Source organism: Ambystoma mexicanum, chromosome 12 (genome assembly GCF_040938575.1).
Source record: "Ambystoma mexicanum isolate Mex_15411 chromosome 12, UKY_AmexF1_1, whole genome shotgun sequence".
Classification (NCBI taxonomy): Eukaryota; Metazoa; Chordata; class Amphibia; order Caudata; family Ambystomatidae; genus Ambystoma; species Ambystoma mexicanum.
In genome coordinates, this window is record NC_090936.1 from 892,218,594 (window position 1) to 892,241,118 (window position 22,525).

A 22,525-nucleotide genomic window follows, 5' to 3' on the forward strand; every position below is an offset into this window, starting at 1 on the left:
CCCCACCCATTTCGGGTGAGGGGGGAGAGGGCCACCACAAAATGTCAGACTGGCCCCCCAATGGGTGGGGGGGCAGAATGGCACACTATTGTGCCCATCGGCGCCAAGGGGAGTTGGGTAAACAAAAGGAAAAAAGTGAAAATGGTAGACAGCATTTTAGGGGGGCTGTGGGCCACCCCAAACCGACAGGGAATTTTCCATTTAGGAAGGGGAGGTGGCCTCCTCCCCCCGACCCACAATGGAGTGGGGGGCCATGTCATGCAGCCCTACCTGGGGGCAGATATCTGCTCCTAGGAAGGGACACCTCACCCTAGGGAGGAGTGCATGACAACCCCCCCCCTTATCTGCCCCTAGGGAGTGTTACATGAGATGCACCGCCCCTCCATTTGGTGGAGTGGTGCACCCCCCTTCAAATGACAAAATTCCCCAGCGGTTTAGGGTGCCCCTCAGCCCCCCCTAAAGTGCAGTCTGCCATTTTCATTTTTTTCTTTGTTTACTAAAGTTGCCTTGGCACAGATGGGCACATTGGTGTGTGTGCCAATCTGCCCACAGGATGCCCAAACCTTATTGCCCCACCCACTCGGGGGCCTGTCCCATGTTTTTTGGTGGCCCTTCCCCCCCACCCCAAACGGAGTGGGGGGCACCTCATGCAGCCGTTCGTAGGAGCACCAGGGAGGCCTGCATGAGGTGCCCCCCATCCATTTGGGATGGGGGGCACCAAATAACATGGGACTGGCCACCCAGTGGGTGGGGCAGTAAGGTTTGGGCACCCTGGGGGCAGAATGGCACACTATTGTGCTCATCTGCGCCAAGGGGAGTTGAGTAAACAAAGCAAAAAAGTGAAAATGGTAGATAGGTGCCTGTGGGGCACCCCAAAGCGTTGGGGCATTTTGTAATGGTAAGGGGTGGTGGCCTCCTCCCCCACACCCACAATGGAGTGGGGGCCACGTCATGCAGCTCTCCCTGGGGGCAGATATCTGCTCCTGGGAAGGGACACCTCACCCCAGGGAGGACTGCATGACAGGCCCCCCCCCCCTTATCTGCCCCTTAGGAGGGCTACATGAGATGCACCGCCCCTCCATTTTGGGGGTGGAGAGGTCCACGGGTTTCTGGGTAATCAATTCAGGGCCGATTTGTGCAAGTCAGACTTCTGGGGATTCCCACGGGTGTCTTCTTTTCGGAAATGCATGGTGTTCCCCGTTTTCCTTGGTGGCTTGGACACCCTAGGCCCATATCTGTATGGTGTGCCCTTCTGAAAAAATTGTGAAATTCAACTGTCAGAACAGACTTGGGGTTAGCTGTGTTTTAGGCTTTCCCCTTGGCGCCAAGGTAGGTGCACACACACATCTGAGGTACCGGTTTCATTGGAACACCTGTGGGAACGAGGGAAGGTATGACACTTGTTGTGTTTGCGTGGTTTTCATAAGGTTTCGACCCATTTGCTGGTGCCCTTTGTCACACAACCCTTTCATTTCTCAAATGTGCCCTACATTTAGCTGCTTTAGGCACCATACACTTTTCTAACCTGCACAAGTCACCTACCCTTGAAAAGGCCTGCCGGTGTTCTTTCAAAATATGTATGCTTGCCGTTCCTCACCACGTTGGTTTTCCTGATTTACACATGCTAAGTACGTCTGTTCAGGCCGTAAGCTTAAAACGCCTGTGTACCATGGCTCAGTTTTTGGCTTGTGGTATTGCTTGTTTTGTGAAACACTACAAAAAATGAGTGATTTCCTAACTGCAAGAGTTGGGCGAATGTAGCAGAGCATTGTTTTTCTCAAAATTCATAGAAGTCATTCCCGTACCAAGCCAACCATTTCCATCACATACCTTTTTTTTCGATCATTTTCCCGCTTTTTCCCAAAACGATGGAATTTTCCACTGACCTGGCAAATCACCCCTTCCTACACTTGGAATTTTGTCTACTTATCAGAAATGTATGCCTTTCTGTCCTCCAATTCGGCTTTCCTACCCTTTTCTTCCATTCCGTCCATGCATGTCCAATTGGCAAAAATGGCCAAAATCGCCTACCTCTCACAAAACGGTTGATAACCACATCGAAATAATTTTTGTTTCCACTCAACCTGTTCTTGAAAGACAGGAAATTGATGAATTCAGCACAGCAAACCATTTGTTCCTAGCTCTTACATGGAAAAAAACACAGGCTTCTTTGTACATCATTTTATTGGCATTTTTTGAAAAAACCTAAAATGTTCCCCCCTTTTTGGTTATTTTCTCTCACCCCCCCCCTACAGCAACCTATGATTCCTGGGTGGCGTTACGACCGCCTGCATTTGTGAAAACAAGAGGCCAAAATTTGGCCGAGATATCTCATGTAACAAAAAAGTTACAAGGCATTGAATGGTGACCTACTGAAATCACCAAAAAAGGCCTTGGCACTGGGGGGGCAGGGGGTGGGAACCCATGGCACTTAAAGGGTTAAGTAACGCAACCCTGCCTGCTAATGTGATAGGCAGTTTTGCCCACCCTCGTAATCTGTCTGTGAGCAGAGACATGTGCGTCGTAATTGCATGCCATCATTACCATGGGGTATCTGGCCACCACTACCCCTAGATACTTAAACTCTGTTGCTGACCAAGTAAACCCCAGTAAATCTTGCAGTTCTGTTGTTGTGTCTGTCAGTGCAAAGAGATCTGACGTGGCACAGTTTACGCTGAGTCCCCAAATTTCCCCAAAGAACATTACACATGATCGGTGGCCAAATGTTTTTGGGGATTTTGCACGTAATATGATCGCATTGTCAGCCTACAACATTGTCTGCCTCTCTGCCTCCCCTGATATTCTGATCCCTCTATGGATCAGTCTGTGGCGAATCAAATCCGCCATTGGCTCGATTACTATAGCAAAAAGCAGGGGTGAAAGCAGGCACCCTTGTCAGGTTCCTCTAGCAATAGTATTGAGGGGTGAGAGCATTCCATTTGTCCTAACCCTGGCCACTGGGGATGTGTGTAACTGGACCCATGATATAAATCTCGGACCGAAATTGCTTTTTCGAAAAAAAAGGCCCACATAAACCGCCATGACACTGAGTCAAAGGCCTTTTGGATATCGAGTGCTGCTGCTACTGTGTGCCCATTAGGTATATCTGAGTGAGGATATTAAATAGATGCTGAAGGTTAAGCGCTGTGGATCACCCCGGTATGATGCCCATGGTGGCAATGACCTTAGCAAATATTTTCACGTCTGAGTTGATCAAGGATAGGGGTCTGTAGGACCTGCACTGCTCAGCCGGTTTGTTGGGCTTTAGCAGTACCATTATCACAACCTCTCTCAACGTGGAAGGGAGTTTCCCACAGTGGCACGCCTCTTCCATCTCTGAAAGTCGAGGGACCAGATATTGCTTGAATTGCTTGTAGAATTTTATTGTCAAACCGACCGGACTGGGCGTCTTCCCGGCAGAGAGAGTATTTATAGCTTGGAAAATGTCATCTAGTAACACAGGCAGATCTAGTGATTCCCTAGCCTCATTCGAAATGCCTCTACGTCAGGGAGGAGGGTGAGCCTCGTTTTCTGCATAGAGTTTGGTATAGAAGGTATAAAATGCCCGATTCACTCCGGGCATAGTGTGAACCACCTCCCCAGCATCTTCCCACACTTATGGAATGTGCCGACTATACCCCGCCTGTCATACTAGCCTGGCCAGGAGCCTGCCCCGACAATCCCCCTCCTCGTATGTCCACACTGCCCTCAGGGTCTCAAAGAATTTCAGTTCCCTTTCAGCTTGTGCTTTGAAGTTGTCCAACTCCAGCTTAATATTCCCAAGTGCCGCGGGTTGAGGCGAGGCCGCATATATTTGCTCCATTCGGCGCAAAGCAGCTTCGCCGGCTCGAATATCGTATTGCTTTTAAAATTCCCCAATTCCATAGCCATAGCGATCCCCTGGATGTATGCTGTGAACGCTTGACACAAAACAGCACAGGATTCAACCAAGCCAGTGTTCTCCTCGAAATAAAAATGTAATGTGGTATCCAAGTCTGTCCTAAAAACCAAATCCAGTAACACTTGGGGCTTCAATTTCCACATAGGCCTTAGGCCAGCAGTATCGCTAAGTGCCAACGTTTGTGTACCTGGGGAGTGATCGGAATAGGTCCTAGGTAATATGTCGAACCCACTCACGGCTCCCACCAAGGAGTTGGATATCAGCCACATATCTATACAGGATTGTGAGTTGTGTACTGACAAATAAAAGGAATATGTACGTGAAACAGGATTGAGTATTCTCCAAGCATCCACAACTTTCAATTTATCCATACCTCTCAGCACCACCATGGCGGCCCTTGCGAGTTGCCTGGGCCTACACCCAGATCTGTCAAGATCTGCGTCCAGTATCGTATTAAAATCTCCCCCTTATGACAGGCACCAGGGGATATTGCCCCATTAGGTACACTATTTCAGCGTAGAACTCCGGGTCATCAACATTTGGCCCGTATATATTCATCAGGAACACCTCTTTGCCCAGCAGTGTCCCATATAGTTATCGCGCCCTAGAGGGCACCTATTGCATTGACTTGTGAATTAAAGTCAACACCCCCTGCTTTGCATTGAATATGTTGTATAGAACCTATGTGCGCCCCAGCTTTTGGCAAATCCATCACAACCCGCCCCTATTGCGTGCGTTTCCCGCAGTACCAATAATTGAACTTTATGTCTCTCTACATACAGTTGTAGTTTCCGCATTTTAACAGTGTTCTCCAAACCTCGATCATTCCAACTTAAGCATCTAATCTCATTCGACCGCATTACGCCTTTCAGCATATCTTACCACGTCTCCAAATAGGGCCAGCAAGAGGCCTTCCAGTGCGTGCACTGCTAGGCCATTTTGCACTATTGTAGATAAAACTAACTTGTCAAGCACATTTGTACTTTATACTCCAACCCCCCCCCCCCCCTCCGCCCCATGCCCGTCCCAATCAGGGGAATGCATTTTCCATGCCCTCTCTCCCAACAAAACTTGCAACTTCGCATTGAGGGGGGACAGGGGGTTGTTTGCTGGCAACAGCCTGGGCGTCAAAACCGTTTCCAGCTGTGGCATTTCAAATTGCCAAAAAAACAACTATTGGACTAGTAGCAGTCAAACGAAACGAGTTGGTGGTGCTAAGCCCTCCTGTTAGCCACCACCACAGTCATTCTTTACCATACAACACGACGCTAGTGGCATTTCTGAGTAGCATACTGGGCATGCAGAAAAAAGGAACTTCGGTCATGGGGCAATAATGGCTCCTTAGTGGCATCACGTTGGGCATCATGGGCATGCATTTGAGTGTAACGTATCCAACAGTCACATGGTGCCCCCAAGTGGCTTAAAATGTTTCCAAAGGCTGCAGACGTTGGAAGATCTGTATCAAAGATGAGCAATCTGTGGGAAGAAGGAATCCATTAGAATGAATAAATATGTCCTTAAAGTAGAAGTGGAGGAGATTCAGAATTCATGTGTGGAACAGAGCCTGTGGGTCACAGGCAACCAAAGACATAAAACACTCATAAATGGCATCCTGCCATCTAACTCATTGAAATAAAAGAGTGATACCTGGTGTCCTTTCGCCCGAACTAGGGCAACACAAAACCCATACCAGGCATCTTTCCTCTCCAATCCCCCAAACCCTACACTTGGCTTCTTGGTTCCCCCATCAACCATAGAAAACCCATACCTGGTCTCCTGCTTCCCCACACTCCACATAACCTAGAGTACCCGTTTTGGCAGATTCCACACAGAGATGTAAAATGATTGGCCCAGGATTAAACACTCTAGACGGTGAAGCTAGGATGAGAGACCAGTTCTGCACGTAGACTCATTTACAAACATGTGTGAAAATATTGTGTTAGAGCAATACAGAAATCATATTATAAATCAACATAGGAAATATATAAACCTGTGCCTGATGCAAAAGGAATGTAATTGTAGCGTTGTTTTCCCCCTGCTTTATCAGGGTCTACAAGTATGATAATGCAAAGTAACGTCAGCCTAAAATATTGTCTCTGGGGTTTGCAACTGTACTTTCAAGACTTAAAGACCGATAGTAACTGAAAACGAAACTGCTTGACATAGGCATGGTTATTATGCAAGATGTGAAAATTAGGTGGTGGTCCACCAAATTCAAACCCTTATCGCGATTGTCAAGCATGCTTATTAATATATCAGACCATTTTTTTAAAGGGGGTATTTTATGACTAGGTTTGTCCAGGAAAAAAGGTACAAATTGGATAGTTAACATTAGTTGAGGTTGGGCTTTCAAGTATAAATGCACCTTCTAACTCCTAGCATATTTGGGCTCGCAACAGATAATGATCTACCCTGACTCATCCCAGCCATGATCTACCCTTACTTACCCCAGCCAAAGAGCTTCCCATGTAAGTGTGCGGCTGATTACAATGGGCCATGTGAAAAAAGAATTTGCGAGGCAGCAACAGAAGCCCCTGGGGTTACAGCTCTGTACTGGAAGGTGGGACAGGCTTTTTCCTGCCTCCAGCCAAGGAAGATTTATTTGTATTATTATTTTGCCACTGCAATCAGGCATGGCTCAGCTTGTGCATTTGATGTTTGTGGCTTGAAACCAGACTAAAGCTCATGCCACCTGCATGGCTGAGCCTCGCCTGCCTTGTAAGAGTCCATATCCCCCTAGTAACATTTATTTTAATTGAGATCCATTTGATGTTTTGTCAAATTTACTGCATTAAGTCAAATCTTCAAACCCAAAGCCAACTTGATTTCTATTAACAAATCTTTTAGTAGATTTAGAAAATTTCTGATGATGTGGAAAGCCTCCCAACAAGGGACATTATATCTTAGCCAACCATCCAAAGCCATAAAGAAACCAACATCTCACAACACTGCTAGCTGTTCATTCAATTTCACAACAGGGGAGACCAAACAGATCTGATTAGAACATGCACCGTTCAGATTACAGACATCATATAAATGGCTTGAAAAACAAGCTTCAGATCTCCTGCAAACTATTTGTATAGCAAACAGCCTCTCATGAAGCATTGAAAAAAGCCACAGAGCATGAAGGGGCTTATAAAGCACCACTCCACCTGACAAAGCAGTTTACACGGAGAACAGTTAAAAACACATGAAGTAAATACAAACATAATTAATTAGTAATCTGCCAGTTACTTGGGTGGATCCACTGCTCAGAAACTAATGGTAAAACTGGTGCCAAAAAGCATGAGCAAGTAATGCATCTCTTTTTTCTTCTCTTAATGAATACATAAAGGGCTTTGCGCTTACTAGAGTGGTCAAAGAATAACAACTGTTAGGAATGGAAGGAGACATCAAATAAGCACTTGGTAGCATTTCTGGCAAATTAGAGAATTGTCCTTGTTAGCAAGGAGGTGGAATAGACCAATTAATATTCCTCTGAAAACAATTGGGACAGTGGCCCTGATAAAATAAAAAGTCCCTCCTAATATGCACAACTGTAATGTTTTGTAGTGGTCCTGTATAACGTCCTTCTGCCATTTTTGTTTGAATTGCTGTCCAAATAAAATCAACATCAATGTTACCTTTAGCATTAGTCCATCAACTCGGACATCAATATGTTCTTCAGATTTTGAACTGTCGTTCAGTTTGTACATAGCCATGAACTGACTTAGACTGTGCCTTAAATCCAAGACAAACTGATTCAGCCATAGGATGCTTCTGTGGTCCATAATTATCTGCAGGGCATTCAGCTGCATATACAAATTGGGGCAGGGAACTGTAAGGAAATCAGGATGGATAAATAAAATGCAGAAGAATAAAAATTAATGAGATTGTAATAGAACAATTTAACAGTAGCACATGCATAACATAGCCCTTCAAGGTGACAGCTTGAAGGACAATCACACCTAGTAATAATATGTCACTTTAAATGTAAAGGTCTTTAAATTAAGGTAAATATGTACTGTATGTTGAATTGCATATAACAGTTCATCCACACAGTAGCAACACAATAACAGGTCTTATGTTTAGTTGCCTATTCAGCCACCAGAAATTGGCAGTCAAGACAGTTGTTGCCAATTCAGCCTTGACCCATACGTCAATTCTTAGGGAAAGCAATTAGACAGATACAGGACAAATTAAGACATTGTAGTCCTGACCAAGAGCTTAGTTCTTTAGGTGAACCAGGTTATATCAGTAGAGGAATCCCTCTCCTTAAAGGCAGTGAAATGATGGAACTAACTGCTTAAACACATTTGCAAGATTGGCAGACTACTGGTATTCTGCAAGACAATGAAGTCACATCTTCTAAAGCTTACTTTTTATTGTTGTCTCCTTATTTGTATTGCAAAACAAACGGGGTTATGGCTGGAAGGTTTGGAATTAATCCTAACCTCTGGCATTGCTCTGGGCAACCCTCCAGACCAGTATTTGCATAACTGACCTAAAACATTTGACCTAAAACATTCGATCAAATTTATTTTACCTTTGTTTCGGTCAAATTTCATTAAATATATATGGGGGTGGGTAAGGGTATAGATTAGGTTGAGGGAAAGTGGGGGTAGGGTGGGGTGCGGGAGGTCTCCCCCCGCATTTTAGACCAAAAAAAAGGTCAAATAAATTCAATCAAATGTGATTAGGTCAAATGTTTTAGGTCAAATAGATCCAAACTCTCCAGACCATCGATCTTCAGCCTGCCAAGCGGATGACACGCAGCTCTCTTTCGGGTTACCCGTGACCTCCTCCTCACTCATCCCTGTCTATCCACAGGCATGGTGCGCCTCTAATGATCTCTGTCTTAATGCCAGTAAGACTGAGATCCTTCTCATTGGGACCCCTGTTCCTGCTTTTCCTCTCTCAGTCTGGCCACCCTCTTGGGCCCACTGTTCTCACCTTCTTGTGAGGCAAAACACTTTGGGGTCATCTTCCACTCCACTCTCTCCTCCTCCCCACATATCACAGATCTTGCCAGGAAGGCCAATTTCCAGCTGCACCTCTTCAGAGGTATTCTCCCTTTCTCACCTTCCCCTAGAAGCTCAATGTCTCCAGAGCCCTGGTTCTCTGTAGGCTTGACTACTGCAACAGCTTCCTTCTCAATCTGCCTAACTCTACTCTTTACCCTCTTCAACTCATCCAGAACAGGACAGCAAGAATTATCCTTGGCCTCAAGCCAAGGGACCGCATCTCTCCAACCCCGTAATCCCTCCACTGGCACCCGCTGCTGCACGAATCACGTTTAAGACCCTCTGCATCGTCTGCAAGGCGTTCTTGGGCTGTGGCCCTCACTACCTTCAACTCTCTCTTCCTAAGTACCTTCCTCCTAGAACCCTCCGCTCATCTACTTCCAATTCTATTCGGGTGAGTCGCTTCTCCAGGCAGAGATTGAGGGGGGGTAGATCTCTCTCCTCTGCAGATGCCCCCCTCTGGAATGGCCTCCCTGCCTCTCTCCGCCTTGAGCCGGATCGCCTTAAGTTCCAAAAGCTGCTTGCGACCTTCCTTTTCTCCTCTTCTTTCTCGCTCCCTCTACCCTGCTAACCCTCCCTGCTCCTACTCGGTCTACTGACTGGCTGCTCGGTGTTTTCTGTGTCATACAGGACATCAGCCCCTGACCAGACCCCTTGCACTTGCCGCTTGGCCCACCTTCCGAACTTGCACTACTGTCTGGCTAACCTTGCACTAACAGGCTGGGATTGCCCCCTGTAATCCCACCCTTCCTTACACTAACTCAGGGCCCAGCTGCTCTGGGTGCACTTCTCCCTGTACCCTCTCTCCTGCACTTCTTGTTGTTCACAATCTCAATGACACTAAGCCTATTAACATGTCTTGCCTTATCCTCCCTTTCTTCCCCTCCCTTTGCCTGGTTGCATCTTGAAACACTTGTGTATAGGTACATAATAAATAACAAATCAATCAATCATTAGACAAGGGGAAAGAACATATGCAAATCAGGCTTGGTCCCACCCCAAAAGGGGAAATCCAGCCCGAACTGCTAGGTCCAGAGCCTGCTGGGCCTAGAGACCCAAGCTACTCCTCACTAATGAGGCCCAACAAGGTCGGAACATGTTTGGGGATGCTTGTGGTCTTGTGCAGAAGGGATGTGACCAAGCAGTTCGAGCAGGACGGCCCCTTTTGGGGTGGGATCAATTCCAACCCTTATAGCCATACCTCTTTTGTTTTCCTTATGTGTATTGTACATGGCAATACATTCCCAATAACAAATATTATGCTACACATTAAAACACATTTCCATTTGTGGGAAGCAGATGCATGATAAATCACCTCAATAAAAATAATTTATATTTTTTCAGGGCTCCTTCAGTTGAAATACATTGTAAGGAAATTCTAACACCCACCTCTCATTGGGCAGGAATGGAGGAAGGAGATGCAGGGATGGAAGGTGCGACAGGGTATGACCCCGTCAAGGGCTAGGATAGGGGAAGATGCCGGGGACCCCTGTCCCTGGCTCCCCGATGTGCCTGGAGCCATGTGTGCCAATTTGTGTCCTTTTGTCTGACCCAAAAATCTGCCTCTGTCCTGGGCAGGTAACATTTCTATTCTTGCAGTGAATATGAAGACCAGCAGGCACTGACTCTTCAGAACCTGACATGGATCATGGGGCCCGGGATGCAAAACATACTTAGCCCAAAAAGACACATCCTCATTGTCTAAATTTAAATTGACTTGTCTTTCACCTACAGAAGCTGAATGACACACCAAACACCCCACCAAACCCAGACGGGCTACATGTGAGCAGTGGGGCAGCAGCAGAAACATTGAAATCGGCAAGGGACAACATGAGACTATGTGAGAGCCAGGAATCTCTAAAACCTATTTTAACAGAAACTCACCACGGACAGAAGAAAATCAGAGCGCAATCAAACCCTCTGACCGCATGGTTGGCTGGAGGAAAATGGAGACTGAAAAGGGGTTCGGCTAGAGGGCTTCTCGAAGACTTCAAGGGTGGAGGCAGGACTAGGGGGAGAGATTAGTAAGGTGAGGGGATGGAGAATATAGAGAGAGACAGGGAAGACGGTGGAGATGCAAGGAGACAGGCAAGTGAGAAAAGGCCATCGGGAGAAGAACAGCGGTAGGATAACTAGACTACCCTGCTAGGTCCTGTTGGAAGTCCCAGTCGAAGCCAGAAATAGAATGCCACGCCCTTTAGGCCTCTGTAAGGCAGGAAGAGTCTTAGACAGTATGGGTAGCCTGGCTGTCATCTATCAATCTTGGAGCAGGCCGTTGTGGAATTGGGATGTGGGGCTAGGGAGGTAGGAGCCCCCTTCAATATTGAGGAAAGAACAGGGATGAAACAGACTGGGAACTCCAAATGGGGTGTATCCATTTTAAGAACAAAAACATGAAACATATTGGTTGTCTTCGATTTAGTATCTGTATGCACAAATCACAGTCAAACATTCCCTGAAAAGTCTCCACTTGTTCTGGTAAGTCTTCTCAGGGAGTTCCTCATCAACACACTATCCACCACTGGTACAGCTATTTCACATAGTGCGATGATAGAGTCTGTAACAATTGGCCAGTCATCCCCATGACATTGTCCTGCTAGTCCTGAATGCCTCCAGTACCTTCTCGGTTTGCCTCTCAAGAAAACTCAATGGAGTGATGATGGCTTTTTGTCAAGCAAACATGAAATGACAGAGAGTACTAGACAAATGTGTATATATTTTCTCTGTATTGGCTGAACATATTGGACCTGGAACTCTATTACTTGCATGACATGTAGATCTGACCCCATCAGCCTACTTTATCTGCATTTGTATATTCCATGAAGATCTGACCACATGCACTTAGTTTACAACATCTATTCTGGAACATGGGTCGACAGACAGGCTGTGGGGTTGCACATGTGTGTTATTGAAGCATTGATCAAACTTGCTCTTCATATATTTCAGTGTGGAATAACAAATAAGCAGTAATAACAGAACGAGAAGACTACAGGGAACATTTAACTCTGTATTTACTGTATCTACTCCTTATTCTGTATTGGCTGAACATAGAGTACCTGTACCTCTGCTTTCGTGGCATGTATAGTGGTTCTGACCTCAGTAGCCCACTGAATCTGTAATGCTATATGTAATATGTATCTGCAACATGGATAGACAGTTAGGATGTGGAGTAATACATGCAGTTTGGGTAGGCAATTAAACAAGCCAATAGGTCGACCCCCACTGCTCTGATGAAATATATGATGGCGGAAGCATTTGTTTCGATTTCTCTAGTGTTTCGGTGTTGAAAAAGTGAAAATAGACATGTTAAATAATAAAGAACATTGTGGGGCATATACATACATTTGCGCACCTTATGCAATTTACTACAAAGTAGATATGGCTTTAATTGCACCTAATCTCAGAGATGAACAAGATACTTACCTCTGGTAATGTTCTTTTGACTAGATGTTCCTCAACGTATTCCTCATCTTTGGCATGTAATGTCCAGCTTCAGCTGCTTCGGGAAAAGAATTCGGCATCGATGGCGTCAAGTCGATGTCCCTAGAAGGCCTCCGTTGGTCACCCGAAAATATATGTAGCACGTGTGGCGCCCGCTGGCCTCAGTTCTGTTTTTACCTCCTCGTGTAGCCCAGATGGTCATAAATAAGGGCATGATCATCATCAGCCTTGGTGGAACGGAAGCTGTAATTGCATGGGAAATTTTACAGAGGGGTAGGTTGGCGATGAGGAATACGTTGGAGGAACATCCAGTCTAAAGAACATTACCAGGGGTAAGTAACTTGTTCTTCAAATGGATTGTGTCCTCCAACGTATTCCTCATCTTTGACAGACTCCCAAACCAGTATTTAGGATAGGAGTAGGGTGTAGAATGTATATATTAAAGATTTTCCAGGGCAGAGTAAAGTACTGCCTTACCAAAGGCAACGTCTTGAGCATGGGAAGCATCCAGAGAATAATTCTTTGTACTGATGACCACGTTGCAGCATCACAGATATTCCTAATAGGAATGCCTCTTTGAAGGGCTGTAGATGTAGCCATGCCCCTGGTGGAATGAGCTCGGAAACCTTCAGGAGGGTCTTTGCCTGCTAGTCTATAGCATTCAAATATTGTAAGAATAATGCATCTAGACAAGGTCTGTTTGGAAACAGCCTGGCCTAATTTGTTTCCTGTGTAACCTATAAAAAGTTGGTTGTTCAATCTCAACTTTGACATTCTGTAGATGTAAAAATGTAACATTCTCCTAGGGTCCAGCCTGTGAAGCCTTTCCTCTTCCTTACCAGGATGAGGTGGAGGATAGAAGGAAGGCAGAACATTTTTCTGAGTTAAATGAAAGTCCGAAACTACCTTTGGTAAGAAGGAGGGTTTTACCCTTAAAACAACCCTATCCTTGTGGAATATGGTAAAGGGTAGCTTGGATGAAACTGCCTGCAACTCGCTCCCTCTACTGGCTGATGTTAGAGCTACCAATAGTATTGTCTTAAAGGTTAACAACCTTAATGGACATGTGTGCAAAGTTTCAAATGGAGCACACATCAGGTGTTTCAAAATCTGGTTAAGGAGATGGAGGGAACATATTAGTCAGCACTTTTAGAAATTGAGTCACCAGTGGTATCTTGAAATAAGAAAATTCTTCAGACGAGCGCTTAGAGATTGACAGTACTGCCAAGTATCCCTTAATGGTGCCAACCTGAAGGCCCTTATTTGCTAATGAAAGCAAAAAGGATAAAACATCCAGAGTTTTACACTGAAAAGGATCAACATTCTTTTCCCGTCACCAGTTGCAAAACTTACTCCAACGGCAACGGTACAGAGGCTTTGTTGCTGGCCTCCTGGCCGAAAGCAACACCTCCATTACATCATCCGGGAGGTCCCAATCCTTGTATCTCAGCCTTTCAGAAACCAAGCGTGAAGTTTGAGAGTCATGACCTCTGGATGGAGAACCCGACCCTCCTCTTGCGAGAGAAGGTCCTCTCTTTGCTGAAGAGGCATCGGAGGACGGATGGAAATGCCCAGAAGGTCCGGGTACCACATTCTCCTGGCCCAATCCGGGGCAATTAGGATCATGTGTTTCCTGAATCTTCTCAACCTACTGATCGCATGAGGAATGACGGGGACTGGATGAAACGCGTATAGGAGTGGAAACTCCCAGTCCACCACAAATGTGTCTCCTAGAGCTCCTTTTGGGGGAAATTCCCTTGCCAGTACTGCTCGCACTCCCGGTTGATACCGGTTGTGAACAGATACACCTCAGGGGTTCCCCAAAGGGCGAGGATCTCTTGAAGGACTTCTTGAACTAGTTCCCACTCCTGGGAGACTGTGCTCTGCCTGCTCAGAGCATCCGCTGCCATCTTCTCCGCCCTGGCTAGGTGAACTGCCGATATGGAGATTCCTTCTTGAATTGCCCAATATCAGAGCTGCAATGCCTCTCTGCACAGTGGTAGTGACCCTACACCACCTCTCTTGTTGAGGTAGTACATGGCCACCGTGTTGTCCGTCATTATCAGGACATTCTTTCCTCATACAGAGGGCAGAAAAGTCTTCAGCGCTAGTCTGATTGCTCTCAGCTCCAAAAGATTGATGTGTAGTTTGGACTCCGATGGAGACCAACAACCGCTGAGTGTTAGATAATTGGTGTGGGCTCCTCACCTCGTGACTGAGGCGTCCGTCACCACTGTAATCTCTGGACATGGTTGCCAGAAAGGTTCTCCCTTCAGAATATTTTCCTTGCAGGTCCACCACAGAAGATCCTGTTAGACTCCGGTTGGAATCTAAAGTTGGTCCGACATCTTTCCTGAGAATTCGGAACATGCTGCTTGGGTTTCCGCAGCCCTCCCACTGCCTACAACTACACCCTTGTGAGAGCATGCTCTGATGGAGGGTAAGTCCTGAATTTTGGCGTGCGCATCGCGCTGTGCACGATTTTGACAACTTTCATTTTGAAAAAAAGAACAATCGAATTTTATGGATGGCGGGCTGCTGATAGCTTGAAAAGCTATCCTTTTTCATGCACTTTCAGCCTTTCTGTGACTCTTGCTACTGTATGCTGGCCCCTCCGAGATAGAAGTTTCTCTGCATTATAGGTTTTGTGCTTCGTCCTGGCCTGCACTCCCTACCCCCATTGGTTGGCTGGGCCTTGACAGGCCAATCGGCACAACTGGGAGGCGGGAGCCGGCACACCATCCAAGGTCCACGACAAAGGCCCCGTCTACCCCTGTCCACCACGGCTCGTGAGCTTTCCTGTGCCCCCTTATCCTCATGAGTGTTCTTGCGCCTCCCCTCCCCCCGTGAGTTTTCTTGTACGCCCCGACCCCCGTGAGTGTTCTTGTGGCCCCCGTGGGTTTTCTTGTGCTCTCCTGCCCCCCGTGGGTTTTCTTGTGCTCTCCTGCCCCCCGTGAGTTTTCTTGTGCCCCCCTGCCCCATGAGTTGTCATGATTCCTGCCCCTCATGTCCCCAGCCCTCCAAGATGTCAGGCAGGAGCCAGGCCACGATCACCTCCATGGCCCTCAAGGGCCCCTCCATCCCTCCAAAAACCCACTTGGAGTCAGACTTGGCGCCGCTGAAAACATTGCGGAACCTAAAACACACAGAAAAATAACTCAGTTCAATACAAATACGAAAGGGTCGCATTGCGCTCTCACTCACCTTCAGCGCTACTCATCTCAGCAGCAGGTCGCCATCCCCGGACGCCGGCCATCATCTAAGGAAGGAAAGGAACGAAGTTAGAGAACTGTTCAAAAGACTCATTATACTTACCTGTCGGACTCTTGCCAGTGAAGTAACTAGGCAGCAACGAGCCTGCATCAATCAACGCGCCCCTGCGCTGAAAGCAAGACGGAGAGCACACTTTCCAAGAAAACAAGGTGAGCTGTGGATCAAAGGGAAGGGTTGGACCCCGGGGAAGAAGGGGTTCAAGCACACAGAGACAATAGGGAGTTAAACTCTACCAATCCTATGTTTCAGGGCCAGTCTCCAGTCGAGTGGACTCCAGGGAAGCGTTTGAGGTCGTAAGAGGTCAGAACAGGCTGAGTGACGTCCCTGTGGATACCAGGTGAGCGTTACATGAGTGTTCCTGTGCCCCCTGCCCCCGTGAGTGTTCTTGTGCCCCCGTGAGTGTTCTTGTGCCCCTGTGAGTATTCTTGTGCCCCCCCACCCCCGTGAGTATTCTTGTGCCCCCCACCCCTGTGAGTGTTCTTGTTGCCCCCCCAACGCCATGAGTGTTCTTGTGCCCCCCTCCCCCCATGAGTTTTCTTGTGCCCCCCAGGGCCCCGTGAGCGTTCTTGTGCCCCCCAGGGCCCCGTGAGCGTTCTTGTGCCCCCCAGGGCCCCGTGAGCGTTCTTGTGCCCCCCAGGGCCCCGTGAGCGTTCTTGTGCCCCCCAGGGCCCCGTGAGCGTTCTTGTGCCCCCCAGGGCCCCGTGAGCGTTCTTGTGCCCCCCAGGGCCCTGTGAGCGTTCTTGTGCCCCCCAGGGCCCCGTGAGCGTTCTTGTGCCCCCCAGGGCCCCGTGAGTGTTCTTGTGCCCCCCAGTGCCCCCTGTGAGTGTTCTTGTGCCCCCCAGTGCCCCCTGTGAGTGTTCTTGTGCCCCCTTTCCCATTAGATGTCTTGTGCCCCTCTTACCCCCTGTGAATTTTCTTGTGCCCCCCCTGCCCCTGTGAGCTTTGTGTCACAGTGAGTGTTCTTGTGCCCCCCTGCGCCTGTGAGTGTTCTTGTGCCCCCCTGCCCCTGTGAGTTTTCTTGTGCCCCCCTGCCCCTGAGAGTTTTCTTGTGCCCCCCCTCTGCCCCTGTGAGTTTTCTTGTGCCTCAGTGAGTGTTCTTGTGCCCCCCTGCCCCTGTGTGTTTTCTTGTGCCCCCCCTCTGCCCCTGAGAGTTTTCGTGTGCCCCCCCTCTGCCCCTGTGAGTTTTCTTGTGCTCCCCCTGCCCCCATGAGTTTTCTTGTGCCGCTGTGAGTGTTGCCACCTACCCTCCCTTCCCCCACACCTCATCCTGTTAAAGCCTGGCACTACCCCAATTGCCGTCTGGCATAGTCATTGTAGCTGCTGTCTTGCGCAGCCACCTCACCTCTCCTCCTACCCCCGCCACCCTTTATGTCCACTAGCACTTACTCTCATCTGTCCTGTGACCTTTAATAGCAGCCTATCTTCAATCAGACCTAACATGATAGTTCTTATTTGTCTCTCTTTCTCCCTCAATCCTTTCCCCGTCCCCCCTCCACTTGTTTTTCGTGCACTACATCAATTGCCGTCAGGCATTGTTATGTTACTGCTTGTATTGTTCTCATTTCTCGCTTGCCCTCTCCTCAATTGTTCCTTACACTATCTGAAATGTCACCAGGCTGATTATGATGGTTCTTTTTCATTCTGATTTGTTTCAAGGACTTGTAAGAATGTATTGTATTCTCCTTTCTTCCCCTCCCTCCTTGAAGCGCTTTGAAACACATTGTGTATAGGAACTATACAAATAAACAATCAATTCAATTGTGTTTTGAGAGCCAATTGAAGGGATCTCATTCTCAGGCGGGCCTCTGGCACAAGAAAAATGCAGGAAGCAATGAGGCCGAGCGAACCTAAAAAAACAAAACAAAAAAATCTAATCGAAGGCCGGAAGACTTCGGGCACTCTGAAATTTGGACACCATCTTAAAAATGTCTTGTGCCCTTACATCGGGTGGCAAGCTCTTTCCTGAAGATGTATCCATCATAGCTCCGATGTATTGGAGCTTTTGGGAAGGTGTCATATGGGACTTCTTGTAATTGAGGGAGAAGAAGAAGCTACAAAACCCTTATATTAAAAAAAAAAAAAAAAAAGACAGTCTCTTGAAGAGAGTGGCAAGTGACGTTGAGATGATCCAGAGCTTATTCGGGAGAACGTGCCCTGATCAGCCAATCGTCCAGGTAGGGGTAGATGTGTATCTCCCGTCTCCTGAGACTCGCTGCCACCACCGCCATTAGTTTGGTGAAAACCCTCAGGGCGGAGGTCAGCCCGAATGGCAGGACTCGAAACTGCCAACTGCGAACCTCAGGTATTTTCTGGCTTGAGATGGATTCGAACATGAAAATTAGCATCCTGAAGGTCCAATGACAATCCTGAAGTTGGAGGGCCTGAAGAATCTGAGAAAGAGTGACCATCTTGAATTTGTCCTTCCTGAGGAACTTGTTCAGGTATCTCAAGTCCAAAATGGGTCTCAGTCCTCCGTCCTTTTTGGGGATCGAAAAATATGGAGAATACCAACCCCGGTTCCTCTCCGCTACATGCACCGGTTCTATAGTGCCTTTCTCTAGTAGGGTAAATATTTCCTGCACAAGGAGCGGATCCAGAATTCTCAAAGAGTGTTTTCCCGGTGGAATGTTCTGAGGCTTCTTTAGAAAAAGGAAGGCAGTAACTGTGTGCTATTGTTTCCAGAGCCCAAGCATCTGAAGTAATGTCTCAGCATTCTTCTAGATGCTGAGACAGTCTGCCCGCCGCTGGTGAGCTGTGACTCAAGACCTCAGTGTTTTTGTAGCGGCTGTTGCAGAGGCCGATGGTAAAGAGGCTGCTGCTTGAGCTGGTTTAGCACCTTTACCTCGTCCACCACAAGGACATTATCTTTGGCCTCTTTGACTGGCCATTCCTCTCACCCTTCCAAATGAGGAGTAGTAGTGAAAAGAGCTACCCCTCCAAGGTTGTCACTAGGACGAAAAGGCTGAGGTTGCCTAACAGCAGCGCCTAAAGATTTGGCCGCAGCCTGCGAGGTCTGCAACTTCTCAAGGCTCTCATCAGCTTTGCTGCCAAAAAGATGAGACCCATCAAAAGGCATGTTGAGAAGTCTAGCCTGCACATCAGGTGCAAAACCCAATTTCCGCAAATCTGCGCATCACAGTGCTGGTAGCCATGGACCTGCTGATGCTATCTGCAGAATCCAATCCAGATTGAAGCGACTCACACATGGCTTCTTTGCCGTCTTTAACAATAGCTAAGAAGCCGTCCCTTTCATCCCCTTCAGGAATATACCATAGAAATACACTATAGAGTATATACAAACTTTGCAAGGGCACAAGTGGAGTTGGCAGATTTTAATGCCATGCTCCCTGCGGAAAATACCTTTATTGCCCATCTATCTACGCGCCTATCGTCCCTATCAGGAGGGATTGTAGGGTACGCTGCTTGTTTTGAAGTAGCTGTAGCTGCCTGGACCACCAGACACTCCGGAGTTGGGTGCTTTGAAAGGTAGCCAGGGTCGCTACTGGAGGGATGGTATTTTTTGGTGAGATTCTTGTCAACTGCCGGATTAGTTTCCAGAGTCTCCCAATTCCTGGCCACCCTTTTTTGAAGTGCCACATGGAAAGGCAAAACTAGATCAGTAGGTGGACCCTTGTCCAGAATGTCAGTTAGATTGTCTTGGTCATAGGGTGCTGGAGGCCTAGAACAAACCAAGTACTCAACAACTTTAGACATGAGCCGCCTGTCAGACGAGGCAGCATGTTCCCCTGGTTCTAGTTTTCCGAACTCCAGCTCTGGAGACGTGTCAATTCCACTTGCATTGTGCAAATTATCATATATATCCTGCATTCTGCTTTCCTCTGAAATTAGGCATTCAGGCACATTAGGTGTAGTGTATTCAAGGCCAAAAGGGGCATCTTCTTCATCATCTGAATGCTCTTCCTCCTCATAAATTGAAGTTGGAGGCACCACAAGCAGATTCAATGCGGGTCGTTTAGGGACATCTTCGAACCACATTCCCTGCATTTTTTGAAACTGGACTTAAGTGTTGATGGTGTAGATGAAGAAGACCTAATCGTTGAGTTGAAGACAATCGCTGGAAGTAACAAACGTCACAGTATGAGTCGCGCTTAATTTCATATGAAGCAAACGCTGTTTGCAGAAAAACTGAAATGAGGCCAACGGGGGCCGCACATGCAACATATATCCTCCTACAACTTCACCCTTGACAGAGGTCTTTGAGGGACATCGACTTACCGCCATCAATGCACAGCGCCCTCTGCCGAAAATCTTTTCCGAAGCAGCTGAAGCTGGACATTACGTGTCAAAGATGAGAAATGCATTGGACTACACAATCCATTCGAAATACACATGCACAGCAAGCGTCATGTGCTGTAACATACGAGTAACACTTCTCTAAAATGGCAGTCCTGTCTGGGCTAACATCCCCATACATAGGTAGTCCCTTGTCTATGTTGCTGGAAAGAGACGAGGCATGTGTCTTCCTTTGTTACTAATGGTTACCCTGGTCACCGACACCTAGCTCTGTACGTGAGACAGTTAGTTTCATACAAAATTCTATCCGTATACAAATATGCGCTGGGTGATGGAAGAGCCGTTAGGAAGGAAATATTTAATTATCATTTTTCGCAACCTAAATGCTAACGGACTGGAAAGTGTACCGCCATCAATAGATGCATATTAAAACACGCGGCGGGCGAGATATATCCACTGAGAGCCGCTCGGAGTGTAATATGGAATTCTATGCTTCTAATTGGCGATTTGTGTATAACAGGCAGAAAGCTGACAGTATCAGTACACCTCCACTTTCGGATGGCAGGTACAGGTACTCAGGAGGCTGAGTGAGAGTCATTTTTTCTTATCCCAGTTTATCATAAACCTCACCTATATGTGGGATCACCTAGTGGTATGTTGCTTTTGTTGTGCAGGCTTCCTTGAAAATCGGGATTCTCCTATCCGAAATTATTTAACATGGGAAAGCCTTTTGCATAATAAGGTAAGCACATGTTGGAGCCAGACATTTTATTTTACATGTTTATTTTAAACCAGCACACAGATGAAGGCGATACAATCAAGTCAAAAATATCACATGAACAGCATTATGGGAGGATATGATTTAAGAAAGCAACATTCCGGCCCCATAACCCCATCCTATTCCTCCCTCTTCCCTCCCCCCACAAGTCAGCGTTCCTCCTGGTTTGGTCGAGTGGGCGTGGCCGCAGCCCACTCGCCACCCAATTGGTGGAGGGTCCGTTTGGCCAGCTGGGTTTTGTGGGTTAACGCTGGAAAGTTTTGGTCGTAATCTAGGAACGGCATCCATATGTTCATGAACCGATGCAAAAGACCTGCCTTGGCTGCAGTGACTTTTTCTGCAATCAATATGTCCCAAACTTTGACCCACAAAGGAGTCACTGAGGGGCCTTCGGCTGTCTTCCAGGTGCGAACAACTGTGATTTTCCCGGCCAGGTGAAATTGCGTTATCAGTTTGGCAATTTTTCCAGATCTCGGGTAGTCCCCGGAAATTGGAGACCCTAATAAAATAGATTCGGGTCCCATGGGAATCGCCACCTGAGTGATGTCTTTTATCGCAGCGACGCATTGCGTCCAAAAGTCTTGTACAATTGGGCATGACCATCACATGTGTATATAAGACCCTGGCTGACCACATAGGCGCGCCAGCATCTGGGGTCCAGGGTCCGGTTGAAGCGGAGCAGAAGTAGCGGGGGTAGTACCAATGTGAAATCAGTTTCTGGGCACACTCCCGATTGGTAATGCAAAAGGATGAAGAGTGCGTCCTTGACCAAATGTCCAGCCAGGTTTGGTCCTCCACCGGGTGCCCTAAATACACCTCACACACTGTGCCATGTAGGGGGCCCTTGTGGTAAGTATGTATTCCTGCAATAGCTTACAGAGCATGGAGATTTTCTTTTGCAACATAAGTTCCATTAGGGTAAGATCAATAGGGCTGAGGGTGCATAGCGCTGCTTGACAAGTTTGGCACTGCCCATCATTGCTCTCTGGGGAATCCTTGCCTTCCTACCCCTCCAGCTAAACCACAACATTTTCCTCTATAGGCGTCTAAGGGAGGGCACTGGGATCGTGGTGGGCAAGGAGGCAGGCGTACAGGAACCGCAGGAGTAGATTCATTTTGCAGGCAGTTTTATGCCCAATGAGTGAGATCTCTTGTGAAAACCATCAATCAAAATCGCTTTCCAGTTCTTTAAAGAGCGGGGGGAAATTCACCCGATATACATCCCCAGGGTGGGCCGGGATCTTGACTCCCAGATAGGGAATAGCTTTCTCACTCCACTGGACCGGACACAAGGTCTCCAAAACCTCCCGCTCCCCCGGCTCTAGGCCAATCCCCATGGCCACTGATTTCCTAAAGTTAATAACGAAGCCTGCAACTTTCTAGAATCTGGAGATCTCAGTGAGGGATGGCCTTAGTGAGGAGCTAACATTGGTGATGGATAGCATCACGTCATCTGCGTAGAGCGCAATTCTGTGCTGGGAGGCACCAATGCAAAGGCCTTTGATCTTTGGGTTTAGCTGGATTTGTTGAGCAAAGGGCTCCATAACTAGGGCAAACAGGAAAGGAGACAGGGGGCATCCCTATCTGGTTCCACATGTCAAGGGGATTGGGTCTGATAGGGAGGCATTGACCCTAAGAAGGGTCTTTGGGGACTGAATTTGCTAGAACGAGTTTTTGAAAGTTTGGGCCAAAGTGGAAGGCTTCCAGGGTAAGTCGTAGGAAGGCCCTATCCACTTTATCAAACGCTTTGGTCACGTCCAAAGCCAGTAATGCCAGCTTCTGCGAATCTTGAAACGCAACATCTATTAGATTTAGGGCTCTGCGATTACTATATCCAGTTGACCTATGCAGTATAAAGCCCGTCTGATCTGGGTT

General features: G+C 47.4%; 1 protein-coding gene across 2 annotated transcripts in view; it reads right to left on the reverse strand.

Moving 5' to 3' along the window:
- Positions 1-22,525, reverse strand: part of BLTP3B (bridge-like lipid transfer protein family member 3B) — a 2,399,137-nt gene that overhangs the window by 868,768 nt on the left and 1,507,844 nt on the right. For both annotated transcript variants that reach the window (XM_069629381.1, XM_069629382.1), the window contains exon 13: positions 7,525-7,718. In XM_069629381.1, the coding sequence (XP_069485482.1) occupies positions 7,525-7,718 (194 nt within the window). The remainder of the gene's footprint in view (positions 1-7,524; positions 7,719-22,525) is intronic.